Consider the following 20,875-nt stretch of genomic DNA (forward strand, 5'->3'; position numbering starts at 1 on the left):
GACAGAATTAGGGAACCCCGAATAGGACCATAAGACATAGGAGCAGAATTAATCCATTCAGCCCATCAAGTCTGCTACCCCATTTCATAATGGCTGATCCCGGATCTCATTCAATCTCATACACCTGCTTTCTTGTCATGACCAATCAGGAAACTGTCAATTTTTGCTTTTGTTACGAATGTGCCACAACTCTGAGGGGCCGAAGGGTACAAAGTAGCCCCCTCCTTTTTGAGAATCACAAGATCGCTATTAATTCGGGTCTGGGACCCAGGAAATGAGAGAGAATCCTCAAGGGTTTGGAATGTGTGTCCTGCCCTCAGCGAGACAAAGCCATGGATACCGGCCATTGTCTCTTGGAGACGGAATTGTGTATTGAGTACTGTACTATTCATTGAAGCCCTCAGGGAATGACCAGAGTGGGCTGGTTGAGGGATTGTATCATCCCAACCTGATTGACATCTGAGACCCCGTGAGTAAGGATAAAAGAGGGTCTGGGGAACAACCCCTTCAGACGCACCAGGAGAAACGCTAGAAATCCCGCGACAGCGTTTAATAACAACAGCCGGTGGGGGCCCGCGTGCGTCCTTTTCCATTTGCTTCGGAATTGGCGGGACCGACCACGGAAGAACGGCTTAGCTAAAAAGAAGAGGTCACCAACGAAATTTCGAAGGATCGACATCATAAAAAAGGAAAATCTGGCAAGTTCCAAAATCTCTCTCTCTCTCTCCAACAATTGAAAACCCAGCGGTCCCCAAAGGCAGAAGCCTGCCTGAACTGAATGACTTTTATATTTCCATCAGACAATACATTATCCCCTAGACAACGATAGAGCTATTTCTTATTGATTATTATTATACCCGCGCTTTTAGATTTAGTATTGACGACGTATATTATCTGTATGTTTGCATTGATATTATTTTTGTGTATTTTTATCAATAAATACTGTTAAAAATGGTACCATCAGACTTCAACGGACCTCTCTATCTTTGCTGGTAAGTGACCCAGTTACGGGGTATGTAACACTTTAAATAAGCCCACAGCCGTGGCCTCCACAGCTGTCTGTGACAGAGCATTCCACACATCCAATACACTCCGGCTAAAAAAAATTCCTCTTTACCTCTGTTCTAAAGGGTCACCCCCTCGATTTTGAGGCTGTGCCCTCTAGTTTTGGATATCCCCACCACAGGAAACATCCTCTCCACATCCACCCTATCAACTCTTTCAACATTCCATATGTTTCAATGAGATTCCTCCCCCTTGCATTCTTCTAAATTCCTGTGAGTACAGCCTCAGAGCTGCCAAACACTCCTCATATGTTAACCCCTTCAATCATGGAATCATCCTCATGAATCTGCTCTGAACCCTCTCCAATGACAGCACATCATTTCTGAGATATGGGACCCAAAGCTGTTGACACTACTCCAAATGCAGCCTGACTAGTGTCTTATAAAGCCTCAGCATTACATCCTTGTTTTTTTATATTCTATTCCCCTTGCAATTAATGCCAATATTGCAACAGTCTTCTCTACAACAGACTCAACCTGCAAGTTAACCTTCTGGAAGACCTGCACCAAGACTCACAAGTCCCTCCGTGCCTCTGATGTTTGAATTTTCTCCCCATTTAGAGAACAGTCAGCACTTTTGTCAAAATGCATGATCATACATTTCCGAACATTGTATTCCATCTGCACTTTTTTGCCCAATCTTCCAATTTGTCTAAGTCCTTCTGCAATCACGTTGCTTCCTCAGCACTACCTACCCCTCTACCTATCTTTGTATCATCTGCAAATTTTGCCACAATTCCATTATCTAAATTATTGACAAACAACATGAAAAGTAGTGGTCCCAATACCGACCCCTGAGGAACACCACTAGTCACTGGCAGCTGACCAGAAAAGGCCCCCTTTATTCCCACTCGCTGCCTCCTGCCTGTTAGCCATTCCTCAATCCATGACAATATCTTTCCTGTAATGTCATGGGATTTTATTCAGTTAAGCAGCCTCGAGTGGGACATTATCAAATGACTTATGACAATCTAAGTAAATGACATCCACTGCCTCTCCGTTGTCCACCCTGCTGTTACTCCCTCGAAGGACTTTAGCAGATTTTTTAGGCAAGATTTCCCTTCACAGAAACCATGCTGACTTCGACCTTTTTATCATTAGTCTCGAAGTACCCCAAAACCTCATCCTTAATAATGGACTCCAACAATTTCCCAACCACTGAGGTTAGGCTAACTATGCTATAATTTCCTTTCTTTTGCCTTCCTCCCTTCTTAAAGAGAGGAGTGGTGTTTGCAATTTTCCAGTCCTCCAGAACCATGCCAGAATCAACGGATTGTTGAAAGGTCTGCTATCTCTTCAGCATCTCTCAGGACTCTGGTATGTAGTTCATCTGGTCCAGGTGTCTTATCCACCTGAAGACCTTTGAGTGTGCCTAGCACTTTTTCCTTTGTAATAGCAATGGCACTCACTCCAGCTCCCTGACTCTCACGGACCTCTGGCATACAGCTAGTGTCCTCCACAGTGAAGAATAATGCAAAGTACTCATTAAGTTCATTTGCCATTTCTTTGTCCCCCATTACTACCTCACCAGCGGCTCGGCTCGAAACGTCGACAATGCTTCTCCCTATAGATGCTGCCTGGCCTGCTGTGTTCCACCAGCATTTTGTGTGTGTTGCTTGAATTTCCAGCATCTGCAGATTTCCTCATGTTGTGGCTTTTTAGTTGTCTTTTTAAAGCTTCCAAGTCATCCAACTTCCCACTCACTTTTGCGAACTTCTATGCCCTTTCCTTGGCTTTTACTCAGTCCTTAACTCCCCTTGTCAGTCACGGTTGCCTAGCCCTGCCATTTGCAAACAACTTTGTCTGTGGGATATACTGTATCTATCCTGCACCTCTGCTCTGTTGTCATTCCCGCCAGTATCCCCCTCCAATCCACCTGGGCAAGCTCCTCTGTCTTGCCTCTGTAATTCCCTTTATTCCATTGCGATACTGATACACGTGAGTTATGCTTCTCTCTCTCAGATTGCAATATGAATTCAATCATATTATGATCATGGTATCATAAGTGTTCCTTTACCTTACGCTCCCTAATAAAATCTGCATTGTTACACAAAACCCAACCTAAGATGGGCTTTCCCCGATTAGGCCCAAGCACAAGCTGCTCTAAAAGCCATCTTGTAGGCATTCAACAAGTTATTTCACTTGTGACCTGACATCAACCTGATTTTCTTAATCCCCTTGCATATTGAAGTCCCCAATTACAATTGTGGCATTACCCTTACTATTACCCTATTCTCGCTCTCTTTGCAATCAACCTCACATCTGGGCTACTATTTAGCGGCCTAGATGTGATTCCCATAATGCTTTTTTTACCCTTGCAGGTTGTTAACTCCACCCACAAAGATTCAACATTCTCTGGCCCCCTGTCACCTCTTTCTAACGATGTAATTCCACCTCTTACCAACAGAGGGATATTGCAGCACAGGTTAGGAAAAAGACATGGTCTTATGGAAGGTACAGGCATCCACTGAGGAGTGTCAGAGATGTAAGAGTGTACTAAGAGGGGAAACAGGAGGGCAAGATGGGGACATGAGGTAGCTTTGGTGAATAATTTTAAGAGCCTCTACAAGTATATAAAAATCAAAAGGGTAACTACAGAGATTCTAGGTCCCCTTAAGGATCAATGTGGTCATCTATGTGTGAGGCTGCAGGAGACGAAGACAGCAAAGCTAGATGAATGAAGTATTTCTCATTTGTATTTTCTGTGAAGAAGATTATAGAGGCTAAGAAATGAAGGACATGAACAATTATGTGTTTAAACACAACTACTTTAGAAAACGAGAGGTGCTGGTGGTGTTAAAACACATCAACGTAAGTTCCCAGGCCTGATCAAGTGTATCGTGTGAAGATTTTGAAGAAATTACTCGGGCCTTGGTAGAGATATTTGCACCAACGTTCGAACTGGTGGAGTAGGGTAGCTAATTAAAAAAAAGGTTGCTAGGACAAGCCAGGTGAGCTTTGGTTCAAGCCCAGTCCGTTCGGTTACTGTGAGCCATCCTGATCCCCAATCCTTCTTTTGGCGACAATAAAGCGAACTACAGTTATGGTATTTGGCAACAGCAATACAATTAAATATTAAGAATGGTGGTTAGTTTTACCTTCCACATCTCCTCTCCAATTTTTCTCCCCCTTTTGCTTCATCTTAAAATCTGCTCAAGTCAATTCCTGGTGCAGGTTGTGAATCTGAAACATCGGCCATCCCTCTGCCTCCATAGCTGTTGCTGGATCCGCTGAATTCCTCTGGGAGTTGGTTCTTTGCTCCAGATGGAAGCTTATTCGCCTTTTTCCCTTTTCTATCTCCACGATGTTGCCTGACCTGCTGAGCATTTCCAGTACTTTGTTTTTAATTTTGGAAAAAATCATTCTCAAGACTGCAGTTAGAGGAATCCTGTTGGAAGAAGGGAAACTGGGATTATGAAGTCAGTTCCATTTCTACCTTTCAACTAAAACTACTCTGTTCTGCGGGGTTACACGCATGCTGTTCTGATTTCTATCCGAGAAGGGCCCAGAGAAACTTCGCGTAGGAACGCCAAATGTCCGGAACTATTATTTGGTCTCAAGTTGCGCAACGACAGATTTGAAGCCAGGGTCAGCAGCCACTAAGAATCGCTTCCGGTATCAGGGTATAAGAAGGTGTCGTCACCGGACTTCCGGTCTTTCGGGCGCGCAGGCAAAATGGTGAGTGAAGTTGTGACCCGGGCTGATTATCCGCGTCCATCCTCCGCCGGGATGTGATCGGCAGCTATCCTCCGGCGGCTCCTTAACTCTATCCGCATGTCGGTGAATTTATTGCGCCTATATGATGTAGACGGCGGGTTGTGTTGATGTGATGAGGGTCGGGGAGTTAGGCCGCGGTCGGGTCTCCAATTGCCGTCGCCGCACGGATCGAGCCCAAGCGGGTTAGTCTTCCAGCTGACAGAGGCTGTGTGAGGTGACAGTTTCGCCCAAACTTGGCCTTATCAGGCAGAGTAAATGTTTCAGGGTGCAGACTGCAGTCTCTGGATTAAATGCCACGGAGCATTTCTAGTCTGCTGGTCAAATCGCCCATTCGTCACTCTCCTCCTCCACTTCTATCTCCTTTCGTTCATGTTATTTCTTGCTAAAATGTAGTCTAACCTTTTGTATGATCTGTAATCGGTTTTAGCCAATCCGTTGTTTGTGATAGCACGCACCTCCATGCTTAAGGAAAGCTATCCCGCTGTTAAGGTGCTGTAGAGCGATAAAATGAGCTTTTGGCTTCAGTCACTCTCCAAGGCCTTGCACCTTATTGTCTGTCTGCACTTTGATTTCTCTGTAACTAGCACAATATTCTGGATTTTGTTGTTGGGTCCCTCGCATTACTAGACCGCGATAAATTGATTTGCATTGATGGCATGTAAGACTAAAAGATTTTCACTATACTTTCGTACATGTGGCAATAATAAACATTTCTAGTTCTAACTAATGATAAAAAAATTGAAATCTAATCAGAAAATGCTGTAAGTTTATAACTCAACCTGCATCATTATTGACAAAAACGTAATATTTCATCTGATGAAAGTTTATTAATCTGAAATATCAGCTCAGTTTCTGTCTCAGTGTTTCCTGATCCAATATTTTCCGATTCTTTGTTATAGTTGTAGGAGCTATAGAACAGGGTTCCCAGCTGCCTTTTTCTGTTGCCATGGACCAAGCAGGGGGTCTGTGGGCCCAAGTTGGGCACCCTTGATCTAGGATTATGGCAAACCATTTTGGTTTGCAATCCAGAATGTTATGGAGGGTCAATAATGAGACATAACAGGAAAAGTATTGCCAAAGCAAATCCAGAAAAATATTAAAATATTTAGACTGAATTCTTCAGAAGAGGACATACCCAGTAGAAAAGTTACCCATACTGGTTTTACAGATGTTGATAAATACATAATATTAATACAGGAAGTGGGTTTTAATTATGCTTGCTTCATTGCACATGTTCCTGCATTTAAACTAGTGACTGCCTTAGTTCATTGTCCTAATGAATGCTTTGATTGTTTACATTTTGACATAATTTTGTGCAAATTATTTTATAATGTAAATAAAATAAAAACTCCCACATGTACCAGCTTGTCACCAGCAAACAATTTTCTTGAAGAACTTAGCATGTGGACAGCATCTTGGGGTTGGGGGGGGGGGAATGCTTGGTGTTTCATGTCGAAACCCTGCATCAGATGCTGCCTGATCCGCTGAGTTCTTCCAGCAATTTGTTGCTCCAGATTCCAGCATTTGGGGCCTTTTGTCTCTCTCGTTTACCAAAACAAATTGATATTAGAAAATAGAAACTGTGACAAGAACCTGAAATGTTTTCAGTGTTGCATTTGGTGTCCAAAGATGCAGAAACAAAGCTTTATTTAGCATCAGAATAAAGCCTGTAAATTGCATCTGTCACGAGTGTCTTTGGGCAGAGCACCAGACTTCTGCGTAATATTCCATGGCCTAAGTAACTGCAGTAGGACACCTTTAATTTTGTACTCCAATCCTCCTGCAATAAAAGTTAACGTGCTACTTGATCTCCTAGTTGCTTGCTAGATAGCAACACCCAGATATATCTGAACAGTAACATAGTTTAAATCAATTGTTTAAACAGCCCACTTTACAAATTTTTGACCACTCATCTTTCTGCAGAATGTTCCATCTGCCACGTCATAGATCATTCAACCAGTCAATGTTCCCATACAGTTCAATTTTCCTGACCATCCACTTCAGCAATCTGATATCATAGGCTAATTAACTGTTGTTTAAATGCATCTAAGCATTGTGTCCAGATGGCCACAAATGCCCAGGCATGAAGTGAGCAGAAAGTTGTCTAATTAAAGCAATTGCAGAACTTGAGATTGAACAAAGGATTAAAGCAGAAACTTTGTATTCCCAATTGCAGCTTCCACATTTTGGCCACGTTGGATAGCTAGTAAGTTTTACTACCTTGGTAGCGTTTTGAACATGCATCTGGAAAACTGTAAAGCATTGGTGGTTATATTGCTGTTCACATGGTTTGAAGTGAGAAAACTGTTTTTATGTCCAGCTTCCAGTAGGCTAAAGTTGGAGCATGGATTCATCTGGATGATTGAGGAGCTAGTTTAAAAAAATTAATGCCTGTAAGTTAGTTTCATTGTCTTTATTATCCTTCTTCCAGACAAAGGGAACGTCGTCATTTGGTAAGAGGCGGAACAAGACTCACACTCTTTGCCGACGGTGTGGGGCTAAAGCATTTCACCTGCAGAAATCTACCTGTGGTAAATGTGCCTATCCTGCCAAGAGAAAGAGGAAGTGTAAGTATCTTTGTTGTTAATTCTCGTAAGTGACCATGATTAGCTTCTGTTTGGATGCCCTCTGGTCAGTTTATTTGCCAACGCTATTTTCATGGCTTTAGTATGATTGACTTTTTGGGTGAAGGTTTAAGGCATTTGGCATGTTCAACAGTAGTAATAATGTGCAAAAGAGGTGAGTATTAAGACTGATTTATACTTGTGTATACTCGCGTCTACGCCGTAGGGTGATGTGCACCTCTCCAAAAATCTCACTCATGCGTCATGGTGACGCAGACCACAACAACTGTGATTGGTCTGCTTGGTAGCATTGCATTTCCGGTTGCTGCTTTGCATTGTCTGTACACTGATGTGAAATAGATGAAACAAATCGTCAAATCTACCTGCCGACATGCGAAAATGTTTGAAATGCATTTCCTCATCCATGTCTCTCACGAAGAAACTCAACACAGTGGCATAGAAACCCCACCGCCAACAAGCGCTTTGGCTCACACCACCGCATGCTCGCTACGGCGTAGAGTGGCGCAGAGGTGAAAATCAGGGCTACGGTGTAGGCTGCAGCATAGCCCGTACACACAAGGCTGATAAAGCTTTTAGTTTGTAACCGCAAGGGAATTCTGGTTGGTACAATATTTAACATAATTGTGTAAATATTTGTAGCATGAAGACTGTTTAATTTGGCTTATCAAATTCTTGCAGGTGAAGTTACCATCTTCCATTCCTGGCTTTCCAGTTCCTTCAATTCTTGAATTAAAGATGAAGTAAATTTTCATGAAATTTATGGGCTGTGTTCATGATGGTTAACAAATCCTTAAGTGGTTTCTGTAGAGGGAAAATCTTGTCTCTAATATTTGCACTCTTCATGCCACCATTGCCTAAAGATTTCAGTTTTGTTTCCCTTAACTACGTTGTGGGGAAGAAAGCCTTACCACCTGGATTGGTCTGCTTTTAATAGCTAAATAGTGATGTAAAAGGAGCTGGAAGATAGTGAGTGCTTGGTCAGTCATTCTGTAGAGCAGTGTTTTTTTATTTCATGGTAAAAACTCATTTTGGTTAAGAACCGATAGTTACCTTTCTGTCTGTTTTGTAGATAACTGGAGTGTGAAAGCCAAAAGGAGAAACACAACCGGCACAGGTCGCATGAGGCACCTGAAGGTGGTGTTTCGGAGATTCAGGTAAGGTACTATAACCTTCAATGCAAGGTTATAGTACATGGAAAGTATCTAGTGGTCATGATTCAAGATTGCTCAATGTCATTTCTAGTACACAAGTGTTCAAAGCTTAAAGTAAAATTTATTATCAGTACATGTATGTCACCACATACAACACTAAGAACTTAGCAGATCTATAGAGCAGTAACTGTAAACTGCAAATGCAGATACAGATCAATAGTAATAAATGAGTACAAAATAATAGTAAAGTGTAAAAGAGAACAAATTAATTGTTACTCCGGATCCGATGCAGCATATACCCCCAGGAGTGTAGCAGTGATGTCGTGCTTTGGGTCTGTTGGTATAATGTATGCTTACCTTACAATGCGGTGACATTTCCAGATAGGAGGGAAAAAACTGTGCTTTATGACTTGGGGTAGGGGGGTAAATATGAATCACAGTTGATTAAAATGTCAATGTTATCAGTGAAGGTTGGGTTTTAGAAATTAGTAGTGGTTGCAGTTTATATCACAGTGCTCTTTCTGTCTTTAATGTTTGACTTCCATTTTAAATTCCTGTCTCCAGAGATGGGAGAACTACCTTGGGTGCCCACTGGAGTAATGCATCTCCGGCTTTACCAGTACAAAAATCTAACTGTTATGTTACTAAACAGTAGTAAAGAGGCAGAGCTGGTATGGGGTTCATTTTAGAGGTTTAAAATTGTTAGCAGAAAAGTAGTTAAATATTAACATTTGCAGATATAAAATTAAAGATAAATGTAAGCTGATCTTTAATAATTGTATAAGAAATTTGAGATGTTATTTTATGTAGACTGGTAAGAGCATAGAATATGGTTTCTGAGCAGTTTAGGTTAATGTGCATAAAATAGTACAAAATGGAATAATTGTTCTGTTAGATACATAAACTGGTTTATAAAACAAAATACAGTATGAATTAACTCGATCAGGCTTCCATCCAGGTAGAGGCATCAATCTTAACTGATGTTTCGATGACAAACTCTGCCATCTTCATTGGGGATGATGCCTGGGCATGTCTGTTCCGGTGATATTTATATCATTGTCATTCGTCCCTCTTGATTGATTAGTCCTCATCCAATCGGGTCTCCGCTGAGCCACCTTGTTTACAATCCACTTCCAGTTCTTAGTTAGAGCGAGATCTTCATCTTTGTTAACCTTCTTTTCCTTTCGTTTTATTTCAGTGGCTTATTTCAATATTTATTTCAGTATTTCCAGGTGGTCCTATGGCCATTGCAAATGCAATGTTTTGCTACTGCAGATTTCTTCAGATATACCACCTGTGTGTACTCCTTCGTGCAGGTTTCCACTGTGTGTCTCATCTGGCCGATAGATATGCTGATCTGCATTCACAGGGAATCTTGTAAAACGCCAGCTTTCCTGAGTCCCAGGTCATCTTTGACCCACATAAACTGCTGGGATTTGAGGGTGGCATTAATCCAGCATTTCTTCAGGATCCTAGCGATCCTTCCAGAAACTGGGAATATATAGAAAATATAGGGAAGTATCAGAATCAAGTTTATTATTATTGGCATGTGTCATGAAATTTGTTAACTTAGCAGCAGTTCAATACAATACATAATATAGAAGAAAAAATAAAATAATAATCATAAATGAATCAATTACAGTATACATATATTGAATAGATTAAAATCATACAAAAAACAAATATATTTAAAAAGTGAGGTAGTGTCCAAGGGTTCAATGTCCATTTAATTGGACATTGGATGGCAGAGGGGAAGAAGCTGTTCCTGAATCACCTTCAGGGTTCTGTACCTCCTACCTGATGGTAACAATGAGAAAAGGGCATGCCTGGGTGCTGGAGGTCCATAATACCTTAAGGATGTTGCCTTTCCGAGACACCACTCCTTGGAGATGTCCTGGGACCCAATTGATTCACCACCTTGTAGCCATTCTGTAGGAAGGTCATGCAGAATTGTCTTATTTCCTTGTGGAGACTACATGAAAAACTAGGAAACCTAACAAATGAGGAGGAGCCCTTCGGGTATTAAACTCCTGTGAAAATAGAATAAATGGAAAACAAGTAATAGTTGTCTAACTACAAAAAAAGGTTCTAAAATGGGCACATGTTGACCCTTGTAGTCTTTACCAACACACTCCTTATAGTATAAAGTCAAACTGGACACACTGGAGGATGTGGTAGAACAAAGGACCCTGTGGAAAATCCTGGCAATCCATCTTCGCTGAACCTTTGCTAGTTTAGCAATAAACTAAGACAACTGCGCTGCTTCAAAGAGTGCTATATGAGTTCATTCTTGCCCTTAGCCATTAGGCTCTATTGTGAGTCAACCTATAGCCAGGGAAGTGATAAACCGTCAAAGTATCCTTCTATCTAGGTCAGAATGCATGGCGCTTACATCATGTGTCGCTAAGAAGTTTCATCTTTGGCCTACTTTAGTTACTGATTTCAGGCAGCATTTGAAATCATTAACACAACAGTTAGTCCGTGAGCCAGTAGGGTACCATCTGAGGGGAATAATGCTCAGTGGTTTTTGGCAAGGTATACATCTCTAGAGTTAGAAAATATGTGATAGCATTCCACCAGTGTAGCTTTATGTGTGCTATCATGCATTTTATAACACTTCACTAAAATAAGCATTTCTGAAAAGTGGCCAATATAAAATACAGTCCGCCCTCCTTATGCGCGGATTCAACCAACTGTGGATCAGGAAAACCGGGAAGTTCTCTGTGTCCAGCACTCGTTTGAGCACATACAGACTAATTTTTCTTGTCATTATTCCCTAAACTAGTAGTCGCAAACCTTTTTAAGCCCAAGATCCCCTACCTCGGCCTTAGTGAAAGGCAAGATCGACCTACTAAACCATTTAGACACATGCATGCACACCGGGCAGAAGGGACTGGAAATGGAGCCCTGCAGCCCCGGAAGCAGTCTCTATTTGCAGGTGGCTTTCCGTAGCAGGAATGTTGCTATGTTACCATTATCTTAATTGGTATTACTTAATTTTATAATGCTGACATTATAACACCTTTAATTCTATGCTTCATTATTTAGTTTTATTTCAACACGATAAACAAATGAATAAAAATTGACTGTTGCACTCAGTGTGACTGGGGCTGAATACTTTCTGCTAGTTCCCTGAAATTTGGCTCATAATGACAGCCAGTCTGAGACAGTCTATGAGGTGTCTTTCAGTAAGACAGCTCCTGTACTTAGATTTAATAATTTCCATCTGTTGCAGAACAGCGCCCTTGCTAACCTTCTGACTGAATATTTGAATGAACAGTTTCCTTTGTTAGACTGAATGTTGAACCTGCCACGTTTTTCAGGTGTTTTGTATTGGTAAACTGTTACTGAGACAGTAGTGCAAGTTTCAGAGGTATGCAAGCTAATGACACCACTGTTTTTTGTTTCCCAGTTCTTTTACATATAGGTAATGTTGGAATTTAAAGGGGGTGAAGTGTTGTAATGTGAGCATTATAAAGATAGGTTGATGCCGATTAGGATAATGGTGATGTAGCAGTGCTCGCACTGCGGAGAGCTGTTTGTGGGGAGAGGTTTCCCGGTTGTGGGGTTTTGCTTCCGGTCTTTTCTGCCTGGTGAGCATTTTCATTCTTTTTCGGGATCTACTGGGAAAGTTTCAAAGATCGACCGGTTGATCGCTATCGACTGGTTGGTGGTGACCACTACCCTAAACAATACAGTATAACAACTATTTACATAGCATTTACTTTGTATTGGGTATTATAAGTAAGTCGGAACAGGTACATCTGGTATTATTTAGCGTCAGTCAAACGTTTGTCTTAGTATATAGTATATATGTTACTTTTCTATGCATATAAAACACTTTAAGAAACTTAAGTATTTCAATAATTAAAGCACTGCATTGCTTAGTAATGATTGTAGCTTTCATTGGGGCAGGGCCTTTCACATGCTCCCATTCTTCTCACTTTATCCTTTGAAATTGTTCTGATTGTTGACTGACTGTAACCTAACGCTGCTTTTCCAATGACTAATGGCATTTCACCTCTTTCCAATCGCTTGATTACTTCCACTTTATTTTCAATCGTGATCGTTTTTTATCAACGGAACAGAAACACTGCAGGCAGCGGGTCCCAAGCTCCGCCTGGTCGTAAAGCCCACTGTACTGAGACAGGTTAAATAAGGGATTTGAGCATCCGCGTTTTTTAGTATCCGTGGGGATCCTCAAACCAATCCCCCGCAGATAAGGAGGGTCGACTGTACACCATATCTATTCAACCTAGTGGTATTTTGTCATCAGTGATCTTCCAACATTGAAATTTGTCACAATGAGAGCTGAGTTCAAGCACTTTTCATCAAATGTTATAAAATTCTACATTGAGAACTATGTCATTGGTGGCACTCGCAGTACAGTGCCCAATTTCAGTAGTGAATCATTTCATTTTTAGAAAAATATTTGCTGTTTATTTTGGAAAAGAAAAACTCTAGGACACATATAATTACATGGATTTGTAGAGAATTTATTCAGGAATTCAAATAAGTAATCACTTTTTGTATACCATATTAACATCAGTACAGCAGAAAATGTTACCCCATCCCTCAAAAGGTAAAAGCCCTCATTTGGAGAGATTTCTGGAATTTTATCAATGTTATGATATTTTCCATATTGTATCAAATCAAAACAATCTTGAGCTTTTGTCATAGCATATAGAATTACAGTACAATACAGGCTATCCGAAGGTAGAGTGTTCCTAAGGAACCTTCCATAAGTTGAAATGTCGTAAAGCGAAGAAGCAATTACCATTAATTTATATGGGAAAAAATTTTGAGTGTTCCCAGACCCAAAAAATAACCTACCAAATCATACCAAATAACACATAAAACCTAAAATAACACGAACATATAGTAAAAGCAGGAATTGTATGATAAATATGCAGCTTATATAAAGTAGAAATACTGTGTGTACAGTGTAGTTTCACTTATCAGAATCGGGAAGAGCGAGCCAAAATCAATTTGGAGAAAAAATTGGCACATACACGCATGCACACACAGCTGCCAGCACAAGGCTTCACAGTCATGGTAGTCTTGGGGTAAACACACGTATATAGCGGGCATCTCTTTTTCGTAAAAGCGAAAATCCTCTTTGGTTAGCGAAAACAGGTAGTAATGTAGGTGTTTCATAACAGCGAGCTGTGAAAAACGGGGGGCCAGCTATAATTCAAATGTGGGGTTCCACATGGCCATAACTTAGGCCCCATTTGGTTGTAAAATGAGTATATTTAATCAAAGACTGCTTTCCATACTTGGTTTCCCATACTTGCATTACCTATTAATAATCATCATAATTTTCCAAGTCTTCCACATCTTCATTGAACTTTCCGCATTCTCTGAGGTGGATGCCTGGTTCTCACAGTCTGTCAGTCTACACGTCAGTACACCTGAGGCCATTTGCAACACACACACATCTTGGGAGTGAACATTTTTTTGGACAGTTACAGGCCAGTAGATCCAGGATGGCATCAGGTGCTGGCTGGCCTTCCATCCAGTGCACCACCAACTGTTCAGCTTCCTCTTCTCTCTCCATCTTCCATCCTCTGCCAACAGTAGTTTTTTACTACTCGGGTAAAAGAGAGGCAAGACTGCGCAGGTGCGTGATGTCAGCCAGTAGCGTGCGAAAGGTTTAAAAAAAAAGACTGCCCTATCCAGTGGGCAGCGGAGTGGTAGGGCTTTGGCTGAACGAGCTTAGGTGGTAAAGGGATGAGGCGAGGTAGGTTTACCTGTGTTAATTGCAGAAAGGAGGTAGTATGTGTGTGAGGCCAGTTTTCTGTGCTCGGTGTCAGATGTGGGGGGTCCTGGAGTCTCCCAGCCTTCGGGCAGCCATATCGGAACCAGGTGTGTTGAGCTGCAGCTCCTGAGGGAATGAGTTAGGGAACTGGAGATGCAGCTCGATGACCTTCGCCTGTTCAGGGAGAGTGAGGAGGTGATAGAAAGGAGTTATAGGCAAATTTTCACAGTCAGGAGGGGGAAGGGGAGGAATCAGGTACTAGAGAGTACCCCTGTGGCTGTACTCCTTGACAATAAGTGCTCCTGTTTGAGCACCGTTGCGGGGAAGTGACAGTGGCCGTGCCTCTGGCACAGAATCTGCCCTGCGGCTCAGAAGGGTAGGGAAGGGAAGAAGAAGGCAGTAGTGATAGGAGACTCTAGGGGGTCATACAGACGATTCTGTAGACGCAGTAAAGAAACTCGAATGGTAGTTTGTCTCACAGGTACCAGGGTCCGGGATGTTTCAGATCATGTCCAAGATAATCCTGTGGTGGGAGGGAGAACAGCTAGACGTCATGGTACATATTGGTACCAATGACATAGGTAGGAAAAGGGAAGAGGTCCTGAAAAAAGACTACAGGGAGTTAGGAAACAAGTTCAAAAGCAGGACCGCAAAGGTAGTAATCTTGGGATTACTGCCTGTGCCACGTGATAGTGAGAATAGGAGTAGGATGAGGTGGAGGTGGCTGAGGGATTGGAGCATGGGGCAGAGATTCAGATTGCTGGATCATTGGGACCTCTTTTGAGGCAATTGTGACCTGTACAAAAAGGACGGGTTACACTTGAATCCAGGGGGACCAATATCCTGGCGGGGAGGTTTGCTAAGGCTACTGGGGAGGGTTTAAACTAGAATTGTTGGGGGGGTGGGAACCGAACTGAAGAGACTGGGGGAAGAGGAGGTTAGCTCACAAATAGATAAAGCTTGTAGATAGTGTGAGGAGGAGGATAGGCAGGTGATAGAAAAGGGACGCACTCAGACCAAAGGCTTGAGATGTGTCTATTTTAATGCAAGGAGTGTTGTGAACAAAGCGGATGAGCTTAAAGCATGGATCAGTTCTTGGAGATATGGTGTGGTGACCATTAGTGACTTGGATGGCTCAGGGACAGGCTTGGTTACTTCAAGTGCCGGGTATTAGATGTTTCAGAAAAGACGGAGGGAGGCAAAAGAGGTGGGGATGTGGCACTGTTGATCAGAGATAGAGTCACAGCTGCAGAAGAGGTGGACGCCATGGAGGGATTGTCTATGGAGTCGCTGTGGGTGGAGGTTAGGAACTGGAAGGGGTCGATAACTTTACTGGGTGTTCTTTATAGGCGGCCTAATAGTAACAGGGATATTGAGGAGCAGATAGGGAAACAGATCCTGGAAAGGTGTAATGGGAGATTTTAATTTCCCAAATATTGATTGGCATCTCCCTAGAGCGAGAGGTTTAGATGGGGTGGAGTTTGTTAGATGCGTTCAGGAAAGTTTCTTGACACAGTATGTAAATAAGCCTACAAGAGGAGAAGCTGTATTTGATTTGGTATTGGGAAATGAATCTGGTCAGGTGTCAGATCTCTTAGTGGGAGAGCATTTTGGAGATAGTGATCATAATTCTGTCTCCTTTACAATAGCATTGGGGAGAGATGGGAACAGACAAGTTAGAAAAGCATTTAATTGGAGTAATGGGAATTATGAGGCTATCAGGCAGGAAATTGGAGGCTTAAATTGGAAACAATGTTCTCAGGGAAAAGTACTGGAAAAATGTGGCAAATATTCAGGGGATATCTGTGTGGATTTCTGTATAGCTACGTTCCAATGCAACAGGGAAAGGATGGTAGGGTACAGGAACCAAGGTGTGCAAAGGCTGTAATAAATCTAGTCAAGAAGAAAAGAAAAGCTTACAAAAGGTTCAGAGAGCTAGGTAATGTTAGAGATCTAGAAGATTATAAGGCTAATGGAAAGGAGCTTAAGAAGGAAATTAGGAGAGCCAGAAGGGGCCATGACAAGGCCTTGGTGGGCAGGATTAAGGAAAACTCCAAGGCATTCTACAAGTATATGAAGAGTAAGAGGATAAGACGTGAAAGAATAGGACCTATCAAGTGTGACAGTGGGAAAGTGTGTATGGAACCGGAAGAAATGCAGAGGTACTTAATGAATACTTTAATATTCACTGTGGAAAATGTTCTTGGTGATTGTAGTGCTGACTTAGCAGACTGAAAAGCTTGAGCATGTATATATTAAGAAAGAGGATGTGCTGGAGCTTTTGGAAAGCATCAAGTTGGATAAGTTGCCGGGACTGGATGAGATGTACACCAGCTAATGTGGGAGATGAGGGAGGAGATTACTAAGCCTCTGGCAATGATCTTTGCATCATGAATGGGGACGGGAGAGGTTCCAAAGGATTGGAAGGTTGCGGATGATGTTCCTTTATTCAAGAAAAGGAGTAGAGATAGCCCAGGAAATTATAGACCAGCAGGTCTTTCCTCAGTGGTTGGTAAGTTGATGGAAAAGATCCTGAGAGGCAGGATTTATGAACATTTGGAGATGTATAATATGATTAGGAGTAGTCAGCATGGCTTTGTCAAAGGCAGGTCGTGCCTTACGAGCCTTATTGAATTTTTTGAGCGTGTGACTAAACATATTGATGAGGATAGAGCAGTAGATGTAGTGTATATGCATTTCAGCCAGGCATTTGATAAGGTATTGCGTGCAAGGCTTATTGAGAAAGTAAGGAGGCCTGGGATCCAAGGGGACCTTGCTTTGTGGATCCAGAATTGGCTTGCCCATACGGTCGGCCTGAGGGATCTGTTCTGGGATCCTTACTCTTCGTGATTTTTATAAGTGACCAAGATGAGGAAGCGGAGGGGTGGGTTAGTAAATTCGCTGATGACACAAAAGTTGGGGGTGTTGTGGATAGTGTGGAGGGCTGTCAGGTTACAGTGGACATTGATAGGATGCAAAACTGGACTGAGAAGTGGCAGATGGAGTTCAACCCAGGTAAGTGTGAAGTGGTTCATTTTGGTAGGTCAAATATGATGGCAGAATATAGTATTAATGGTAAGACTCCTGGCAGAGTGGAGGAATCTTGGGGTCCGAGTCCATAGAACCTCAAAGCAGCTGCGCAGGTTGACTCTGTGGTTTAGAAGGTGTACGGTGTATTGGCCTTCATCAATCATGGAATTGAATTCAGGAGCTCAGAGGTAATGTTGCAGCTATATAGGACCCAGGTCAGACCCCACTTGGAGTACTGTGCTCAATTTTGGTTGACTCACTACAGGAAGAATGTGGAAGCCACAGAAAGGGTGCAGAGGAGATTTACAAGGATGTTGCCTGGATTGGGGAGCATGCCTTATGAGAATAGGTTGAGTGAACTCAGCCTTTTCTCCTTGAAGCGATGGAGGATGAGAGGTGACCTGATAGAGGTGTATGAGAGGCATTGATCGTGTGGATAGTCAGAGGCTTTTTTCCAGGGCTGAAATGGTTGCCACAAGAGGACAGAGGTTTAAGGTGCTAGGCAGTAGGTACAGAGGAGATGTCAGGGGTAAGATTCTTTAATCAAGAGTGGTGAGTGCATGGAATGGGCTGCTGGCAACGGTGGTGGAGGTGGATACGATAGGGCCTTTTAAGAGACCTTTAGGTAGGTACGTAGAGCTTAGTAAAATAGAGGGCTATGAGTAAGCCCAGTAATTTCTAAGGTAGGGACATGTTTGGCACAACTTTGTGGGCCGAAGGGCCTGTATTGTGCTATAGGTTTTCTATGTTCCTATGTAAGGCTTGGCACTTGTGGGTCCTTCTCCTAACATCTTCCCCATATACCAGCCTGCTAGTTGGCTTGTTGTGCATGTTTTGTTAAGCAGTCCTTGCATGGTGGAAGTTGATGACTTTCGATTTCACCTTTTTTTGCACAGAAAAGGTGATACCTGAGCTCATTGACCTTGGTGGTTGATGCTTTTGGGGCATACAGGAGACATGTAAATGCCTCCAGTTTGTCCATCAGTTACCCAATTACCCAATGTGTCCTGAATTTTCCTGTTGCTGGTTAGAAGTTTTAGGGCACTTGTCTTCCCTTTGCCTGCAAAAGCACTTACAGTGTCACATCCTGTATATGCGTGCAACCCAATGAGAGCCCTACAAACCTCTATGCCAACAGTGGCAGCAACCTTCCTGATGTCTACAAGGGTTCTAGAACAATGGGGCCTCAATCTTCACACAAAATGCTAAAGAGATGATAAAGACTTCTGTGTCTTCTGAGCAGATCAGTACAGATTGGTATCACTATCTTATGGCATGGAGAAGTAGGCGGCCATCTGCTTTTTGTTGACACTGAAAGCTGACACCTCACTGTCTTGAGATGTGATTCTGTAACATTTGTCATTCACAGTTGCATACAGAATCTTCTGTAGCTTTGCTCTGTAGTCCACCTTCCTCCATTCATGGACAATGAAGCTAATGAGACTATTTTTGTTACTGGCTTTGGTCAGGAAGCTCCTCCACTGCCTCACCATGTGTGCCTGTGATAACTTGTAACTCATGACCAGTCTCTTCACCCTGTAGAGATCTTTCACTGTTCTTGATAGAGTTCTCCTTGTATGTATCAAACACAACATCTATTCTGCTACTCTGACTGACTTCCCTCAGAGCCATACCCAGAATTGTTGTGGCAACATCTCTGAAAGTAACTTGATCACCTTTCACTTTTTGGACCAAGTTCATTCCATCAACCACTGTAGCAGAGTTTCCTGGGAGTAGCTGTTCTACTGCTACATTTTTCTTCAAGGTTGTGGCTAAAGTAGCTTTATTTGTCTTCCTCAGCAATCCTTCTGGTGTGGACAGGGCCCAGTGCAATGGTCCAAGGGGATGAGAAAGGATATCCTCTATACGTAGACTGCACCCTTGTTCCATCACTATGATGCGTCCAAACAAAGACCTGTCTGCTTTCAAGATGATCACCCTCCCATTTGATTTCTTTTCTCTCTTTATACATGTCACTGAATGTTTTCAGCTTGTTGGTTTTCAATGGGTCATGGAATTTCTTTGCTGGTGGGTCTTCCTCTAGTCTTTCATCCTTGAAGGTTTCATAGCATTGCTCACCAATCTCACATGCCTACATCACGTCGGAGGCAATATCCTTGGGGGCTGCCTTTGCTGTAGAGATGCTAATGAGGTCCCACTTCTCTGCAAATGGGTTAACCCATTCATGTATGAGGCTAACCACTGCTGAAACTGCTTCCTCATCTTCCTGGATTCTTAGCTGCTGTAGCTCTGCATGACAAAGTTCTGATTTGTTGCTTTGCACCATCTCCCAGGAATGCACTGCGATGCTCAGCTGCTATGTAGTAATGCTTGTTAGCTCCAACATTCAGGCTGAACCGTGATGTGCCTCCAGGAGTCTGTGTGTCTTTGTTCACCGTGGCTTCAATAGCCTGGTTTACAGGGATCTGCCCAAAGGGTTTGCTACTTGACAGCTGCACTGAGAATTGGCCTGTCTTGCAGGCCTCATACACAGAAGGATTCTTCTCTGGGAGGTTCAAAATCTGAGCAAAGTAAGGGGACAGGTACCTGGCATAATTCATCTTATCATAGGCAAAGCCCCGTGGGATCATGGTTCTTATAGCATGGAGGTTACCATGCAAGCTACCACGCTGCAATGGTATCACATATTTTCTAGCACTAGGGATGTATACCTTGCCAAAAATCACTATAAGAATGATTCCCCCCCCCCCCCGATGGTACTGGTGGCCCAAATTTGGGGTCCTGGCTCACGGACTAAGTAAAGCTGTAGTCTGTGGTTCAATAATAAATAAAATACAATGCACACGGTATGCTGGAGGATCTCAGCAGGTCAGGAATAAACAGTCAAGTTAGTTTCTATCCAAAATGTCGACTGTTCCCATCCATAGATACTGCCTGACCTGTTAAGCTCCAGCACATTTTGTGTAGGGCTCTAGATTTCAAGCATCTGCATTTGTGTTTATTTTTGTGTGGAGAGAAGCAGGGCAATGCACTTAAGTAGACAGAAAATTTGAGAACAGTAAGGTTTTCACCATACTTGCGTGAGAAGCTGGGGTAAGCTGGCATTTGATATAAATTTTGGCCACCAACTGTTTCAGTGTACTAACCAGTGATTTCCTTTGTCTCGCAGGAATGGATTCCGTGAAGGCACCACTCCAAAGCCCAGGCGAGCTGCAATGGCTTCTTCCAGCACTGCATAAACTGTTGGTGTATCAATAATAACAAATAAAGCTATGCTTTGTAAAGTTATTTTCGCCTCCCTATTATTTTGCTTAGAAGTCCCTTTCACCAGTTCAAAAACAAGGAAACGTCTAGGGAAAAAGATAAAGAATATCATGAAATTTATTGAATTATTATAGACAAAATGCTCTCTGGATCTTTCTGTTGGAGACCTGTGTTTGGCCATGTTTTGTATTTCTTTGATTCTACACTACTGGGTGAATGTGATGGCATTGACTGGCTGCATTTACACATGACTGGATGACTTTATATGAAAAGGGGAAAAGATATTTTTGTAGAGTTGTCTTGGGAGGATCCAGAACCAGGGTTCACTGCTTAAAAATAATG

At 42.4% G+C, this 20,875-nt stretch overlaps 1 protein-coding gene across 1 annotated transcript in view; it reads left to right on the plus strand.

Annotated features, from left to right (window-relative positions):
• LOC140740002 (large ribosomal subunit protein eL37) overlaps nucleotides 1–20,557 on the plus strand; it is a 73,173-nt gene extending 52,616 nt beyond the window's left edge. The window contains exons 2-5 of the mRNA XM_073068776.1: nucleotides 4,720–4,742; nucleotides 7,213–7,348; nucleotides 8,436–8,520; nucleotides 20,439–20,557. Of these exons, the coding sequence (XP_072924877.1) occupies nucleotides 4,720–4,742; nucleotides 7,213–7,348; nucleotides 8,436–8,520; nucleotides 20,439–20,508 (314 nt within the window). The 3' untranslated portion in view covers nucleotides 20,509–20,557. The remainder of the gene's footprint in view (nucleotides 1–4,719; nucleotides 4,743–7,212; nucleotides 7,349–8,435; nucleotides 8,521–20,438) is intronic.
• Nucleotides 20,558–20,875: the final 318 nt, after the last annotated feature.

This window comes from Hemitrygon akajei, chromosome 16, assembly GCF_048418815.1.
Source record: "Hemitrygon akajei chromosome 16, sHemAka1.3, whole genome shotgun sequence".
Lineage (NCBI taxonomy): Eukaryota > Metazoa > Chordata > Chondrichthyes > Myliobatiformes > Dasyatidae > Hemitrygon > Hemitrygon akajei.